At 42.3% G+C, this 6,974-nt stretch overlaps 1 protein-coding gene across 2 annotated transcripts in view; it reads right to left on the reverse strand.

Annotated features, from left to right (window-relative positions):
• PARVB (parvin beta) overlaps positions 1-6,974 on the reverse strand; it is a 49,549-nt gene that overhangs the window by 24,640 nt on the left and 17,935 nt on the right. For both annotated transcript variants that reach the window (XM_062491803.1, XM_062491804.1), the window contains exons 2-3: positions 5,969-6,058; positions 4,052-4,122 (exon numbers count right to left, since the gene is read on the reverse strand). In XM_062491803.1, the coding sequence (XP_062347787.1) occupies positions 4,052-4,122; positions 5,969-6,058 (161 nt within the window). The remainder of the gene's footprint in view (positions 1-4,051; positions 4,123-5,968; positions 6,059-6,974) is intronic.

Here is a 6,974-nt window from a genome sequence, read left to right on the forward strand (position 1 = left end):
CTCTTTCCAGTTCTTTGTGATTTCTCCTTCCTAAAAATGCAGAAGCAGAGAATACTCAACAACCTGAATGTCTCAAAATTTTAACAGCCTGACACGGGCACATTGGTGCTTGGTGGGAAGCAGACAAGAGCTTTCCTATGCATGAAAAGATGCTTAACCTTGATCTGTCTGATCTCAAACTCCTCTACCCATTCCTTCCTTCCTGTGCCTGCACTTCATACAGCTGCAGCTCAATATTACATTTTCATAAAATGCTGCTTTTCTCTAGCCTTTTATAATATTTAGGGTTAGTAGTGTGGTTTTAAAAATTTAATACAATATTCTTATGTCCTTACAACCATGCCTGACATTACATGCATATCTGTACACATGTGCACTTGTAGCTGCAAAAATTCAGAGTTCAAGGACATAAAGACCCCACAGTCACCTCTGTACAGTAGTGGAAAAAAATGCAAAACAACACAAAATACATGAACACATCTGGAACAATGGGAAAACAGGAAGACCAGCCACCAAAAACAGCACAGAAAGAAAACCCTGGCTTCAGTGACCCACTTCCCCTCAGCTTCTGGCAGAATTAGGAAGCAGAGATCAAAGGTATGAAATTGGCTTCAGGGCTGAGCATGAAAATTAATAGAAAAATTCATATTCAGGTCTCGTGGCTAAGCACAAAGCACTGGCATCCTGTAACCAAGGGGAAGGCTTCTCATTGCCAAAAGCAGATCACAGAGCATTTAGGGAACTCTTTCATCTGCTCATATGTGACAAACCACATGTCAAAGGACAGTGGCATAATTTTGGTTTTCTCTTCACCTCAGTAAATCTAAAAAAAGGCGATAAAACCAGACATGGGAAAAGTTGGTATCTTCCAGGACAGTGAATGCTTTACTACAAATGAGAATGTTTACTTTTTTCAGGCAGCATCTAGAGCAGCAGTGTTTGGATCTGTAGGAAGTTGAGATGAGTCTTTTACAGTCTAGAAGTTGTTGCAGTTATAAGCCAATCTTACAGAAAACTTTGCAGGGAAGAAAACCACCTTATAACTGTGGCTTGCTGCCAGTGGTCAAGGCACTTTCAGACAGGACTCAATTCTTGAAATCTGATGTTGTAAAATTTTGCATTCAATTAGCAGAAGCTCTTTTTCATATTTTTCCTATAATCCAGAAAATGAGGAACTATTGGACAACAAGTGAAAAAACCTCACATATTTTAGACACTAGAAATAGAGCATTTTGTGAATACAATATTTATGCACACATAAATATAAAGCCAGCAACTCATCTCTCTTTCCCTGATCTGAATTTTCAGCTTTAGGTCTGTTCAGCCATGTACCAAATTTTCATTACATACAGGGCAAATGAAGTGAGTTTTAAAAAGCTGCTGGCCAGAGAGGGAACTTTGCTGAACACTTCATGCTGACAATTTGTGACTATTTTTAGAAAACTGTCCACGGTGATAACAAACAGCACTTCCAGGCATAATGCGTTTAATACGTGCAAGAAGACTTAAAGCAGGAATTTTCACATCCCCAAGTAAGCAGCCTTCAACAAGGAGATTCTGTGTATATTTGCTTTACTAAGAGAGAGGAATGAGGATTTTTGTCATGTTTTTCATCTGCTGGTGTGTATATTACCACAATACTGTACAGTCTGTCCCTCTAGAGTTACAAGGGCTCTGTCAAAAATCACTTCCAAATGCCCAATCCACAATGCATATAATTCCTATGGCGTGAGGTTAGCAGAAATTAAACCAACATTTGGTGGAGACAAAGAGATACTAAAGCAGCGTCAGCAGCAGATGTCTCTGCAGCTTCTTTTCACCGAGATCCATTTACCCCACTACATGTGACTGGCAGGACAGAAACACTCAGCATCAGTAATGGCAAACCCTAGGCACCTCTAACTCTGGTGCTGAAAGAGATCTGGGCTGGTCCCAATGAAATTGAGTCCCACTGCCAGCTTTGAAAAGGCACATTCCTCTCTGAGGGGAGAGAAGGAACCACTTGGAGCTATAAAAACCTCCATCTATTCAAGTTCCCACTCCTCACTAGTCCGTGGAGAGTTTTCCTTTCAGGCTCTGTGGGGCAGACACTTTTCTGCTGGCTGGGTTTCTAAAGCACAGCAATTCTCATCCAGCACTGGGGCTCTGGAAAATGCCATTAACCTCCAAAGAACAGAAAACGAGGAAAAAATTACTCTTTTTTTTGTATTATCCGAACCCTGTAGTATAAAGCGAGTTTTGCCAGCATAATTCAAACCTCTCCCTGGCTTACAGATTCACATCAACACAGTGTGAATTCACACCAATGGCGCTGCATCTCTGCAAAAACTCCAACTGCTGAGAGGTATGCAAGTCATTAGCAATTACCCAAATTACCCAGGCACTCTACAGAACACATCTCTCCTTCCAGGATGAGCCCAAGAAAACAATCTCCAGTTCCATGCTGCTCCCTGCACCAGGTGATCCCATTCCATGGGAACCTCTCTCCTTGTGCAAGTGTGAACTGGCCTAGTGACCCTGAACTGGATTCTGCAATGCACTCAAACATTATCCTCAAGCACTGTTCTGGCCCTGGTTTTCATTCCTCCTGGAGGCTTTCACGTTTTTAATCTGAAAATATAACCTTGCTGGACTACAGCACCTGGGGGAGACTCAGAAACTCGTATTAAACTCAGCAGGAAAAGTCACAATTTAAAAGTGATTGCAGGCTCTGTCTCCTGAATCACAGAGTACATCTGATTCCTCCACTGCAATGACTCTTGCTCAGCTGATAATATCACTGCTCCACTAGTACAGAAACCACATTACATTCTGAGAGGGTGATGCAAGACCACTGCACCTTTGAGAGAATTAATGGATTTAGGTACTAACAAAGAAAGAATGTGCAGTCACTTAATTTAAAACCACAGCGTACTCCCAGTGAATTAGAATAACAGAAATTTGAGCACAGCTCCTTGCTAAGCTCAGTCTGATGTGGTTTTGTGATGCTAAACATGTTATTGCAGTGGTAATAATAGATCACTGAGCTTGTTTTAAAGATGTACCAGGTGAGCAGTTTGCTGAGGCATTTGCTGAAGCAGTTTACCTTGGGGAAGCAGACAGGGTGCATCAAGTTTCCAGCAGGGAATATGCCCAAGTTTAGCCCCCTCTCAGGAAATGGTGTACACTATTGAAAGTTTTCATTGCCACACAGATATATAGCTGTGTTGTCATTTCCAACAAAAATTATTTTTACAATTATTTTAAAGAAATGAAGGGCAAGTGTAGTGGGAAGTGCAACACCAGCACAAACAGCCTTCTGAAAGAGATCACACTTGTTCAGACTTGCCATCCCTCCTCTTCATGCTCAAGCTTGCACTGGGTTAAACCCCAACAACTTTCTGCAAAGAAAAGGTTCTCCCAAACACGAGTCCTTCAAGAGCAAGTCCTCTGCCATGCCAGGCAGGAACTATGGGCACTGCTAAGTCAGGAAGTCACCTTAAACATCAGCACATCTGGACACACCTTATCAACACCTTGGGCAGGTGTGTCCAGTGACAAGACAGACCCAGAAACACCTGTCCCTGACCCAGCCCACAGGTAAACTGAGAGCAGAATGTAGGGCAACAAGAATCTCAAGTTCCAACTTTCCCATGACATAAGAGGTCCCGTCCTCATCTCCTAACATTTCACTCCTGCTCTTTCTTCTCCTGAAACCTCACTAATGCTTTGCAAAGTTCCTTGCCAGCTTTTACAAACAAAATGTACCTACATTTCATGTGTAGGGACTGCAGGCAGACTCAAGCTAAGCACCAATCCTTGCTGTGATAACCACAAGGATAGAAATGGATAATGGAGCTTTACTCCATAACTCCACGAGCACCCTGACATTCAGCCTTTCCTTGTCCCTCTCTCTGTTGCTTTCAGCTTTACATTGCTGTTGACCTTCGTCTCAATTCCCACTCCAGTAACAAGCTGCCATTCCTCAATTGTATTCTTGGGTGACCACCTTGCAAATTACTCCAGCTCACTAGTTAAAGTTTTGAAGAAGGACAAAACATTGATTTCCTACCTTGATCAGTTCCTTGAACTTGGGGTCTTCTTTTGAGTTAGGATCAATCATAGTGCGCTCCTCATTCTCCTCTGTGCAATTAAGAGGGGAAACCTTAATGAGATCCACTTCAAACGTGCACTGCTGAAACTGCAACCACTCCACACCACCAAGGGGCTTGTCAGCTGATACACATGGCAGTGCCTACTCATCCTCTTAGCCAGGGGATGTCCCATAACCCAAATGCCAGGCAATTTTAGAGACACACAAAGACAGCACAGCCCTGCTTCCCCAAACCATGACTGCCTCCCCTGACCCTCCCCAATGCAGAATGTGGGAAATCAGGAAAATCCCTGTCCTCATGTGGGGTACATTCATAGTAACACACCAAAAACCACAGAAACTACTTTTCTCCTTCTGCTCAGTTTGGAATTTAATTTCTAATTGAAAACACATGTCCCAGATTGCAGCACCTGGAAGAATATAGCGAGCTTAATGCACTACACTCTGTGCAGCTGCTGAGATTCTGCCTGAGCGTTTGTGCCTCCACCCTCTGGTTCCCCAAAACTTGGTCACACATGTGCTCCTGAGTGCAGGAACTCAACCTTTGATTAAGCTTATGAAATAAATTTACCCCACTCTGTATCAGCTGTGCTGGTGCATGGGGGAAGAACAAAAAATAGATTTCACAGGTGTAAAGTCTTCTATTTCTTCTGCTGATGAGGCATCTGAGAAGTGTTCTCTAATGGCCAGAAGGCAGGCCATATGCAATCCTACTTTCCTGTTGATTTTTGTTTCTATCAGGATAAAGGAGGGGTTTTGGTATCATTTTTAGCTAGGCCATTGTCACGTTGCTCAGTGGAACCCTTTAAAACCTGGCAGTGACCAGTCTACAGTGACTTCCCACTGCAGTCAGATGGGAACCATGACACATCCTGGACACAAGACTGACTGCACAGTAGTTAGTAACCAGTATCTAACTGATTACCTTAGACCTCACCCACACATTTGGGGTCAGTATTTTCTAGGGCTCTTCATTTTTATTACAAAACAAAGACACTGCCACCTAAACACTTGAAAAAATCTCCGCAAACCAGTGAAAAAACCCCATGAATTCTTTTGCTGCCTTTCCACCCCCCATTCCTTTACTTCCTCATTACTGCCTAGGGTGAGTTAGGCAGTCCATCATAAGGAAGTGACACCCACTACACACCCAGAACACTAACCCTGAACAGGACTTGACCCATAACAGGACATGATTCACCGCAGAACTCAGTTTAACATTCACTGGTGATCATATCTTTGCAGGACAGGCCTTCAGCGGCAGTCCCGCATCTTCTAAAGACGTACCCAGCTTTAGCGGTATCCAGAAGAAATCTCCAGAAGACTGGAGACACTCTTGGTCCAGACATATCAACACAGAGCAATCAACGCTTTGCCAACATCTCAGGAAACAGAAATGCACATCTTTGCATTTCCTACTACTGTCCTAATCAGAAAATCTAAATGACTAACACTTTCTGGTTTTAATTTACTCTTGTATGATTTGTCCTGATGTTGATTTACTGTTTTATAGTTAGCTTTCTTCAACTAATTCCACAGATTAGGAGACATGTGGCCAGGAAAGACAAAAGTGGTTTATTTCAACATGTTTTGACACTTTTTGCTATTAAATTATGCTGTTTCTCTTGCAGGGACTCAGAGTGAGGGAATGGGGATGGACATGGGAGAGTCCATAAACTACCTTGCTTGGCACTGCTCTTAAAACTCCATTTAGCCTTTTTAATGCCTAGTCTACAAGTAACATGCAGCCTTTTTCAATTGTCACTTCCAATCCTCTCAGTTCCAACTGGGAATTCTGCACTCAGCAGTGAAGCAATGATGTGGGGGCCAGCAAGGCACCCTTCACAAACCATTTCTGTAGCATGAAAACTTTACCTAATAGTGTGTCTTCTGGATGGATGTCCACAGTGCTTGGGTTCATTGGAGCATTGATGGCATTTTTACCTTCTTCTTGGAGGTCACTCACTGAATAGAAGAAAAAAAAAACACAGAAAGAGTGTAATAAATGCAAAGTTGGTGCATTTGTAGGGATTGGGGACAGTGTTCTTAATAACAGACAACATCTGGTAGATCCATTTCAGAACAGGACCATAGTTTATGGCATGAAGAACTGCAGCCACAGTGGAAAATAAAATCGAAGTGACATCCTTTTATAGATTCCTATTAAACAGAGCTACCACAGAAGTGCCTGGAAACTTTTAGCAAGAAACACAATTCTGTGGTAAGAGCAAACTCATAGTACTTGTTTCTCCAGAAAGAAGGGGTGGAACTTTGCCTGTAGGATGGCCCCAACCTGGAGCAGACATCAAACTGTAAAATCAAACCTCTTTTCTGACAGCATGACCATCACTCATCATCACCCTTTCCAGCTGCAGAACATGCAACTTGCTATTGGCCTTATTAAATCCTCAGGGAATCCCAGGGAGTCCTACCAAATAAAGATCAAAATGTATTTAATTCCAGTGTTGCCACTTGATAAAATAGATGTGCCACGATCTGGTGAGCACAAATCTGATTTTTTTTTTTTTTTTTTTTTTTTACTTCCAGCGGTCTTAAACTTAAAACTCTCATTGGGAAGATCAGTAAAGCAGGCTTCATAAATAAAATGGACGTTAAAATACTTCCTTGTATCCTGTCATTAGGGAGAAACTAAACTTGAGGACAAACACTGAATAGTCCTTCAGTATTTTCCTGGAGCTTATCAGTAAGAAAAGCACCACCACTGCTGTAACACTTCAACAATCTCCAAGGCACATCTCCCCTTAAACTCAGATGACATTGATTATGAGGCAGGAAACCACAACAGCTTCACATTTTCAGTGACATTTCTGTGTAAGCTGAGCTAAAATGACTTGTGACAGCATTTGTGGTAGTGCACTCT

The sequence above is a fragment of the Cinclus cinclus genome, chromosome 4, assembly GCF_963662255.1.
Source record: "Cinclus cinclus chromosome 4, bCinCin1.1, whole genome shotgun sequence".
Classification (NCBI taxonomy): Eukaryota; Metazoa; Chordata; class Aves; order Passeriformes; family Cinclidae; genus Cinclus; species Cinclus cinclus.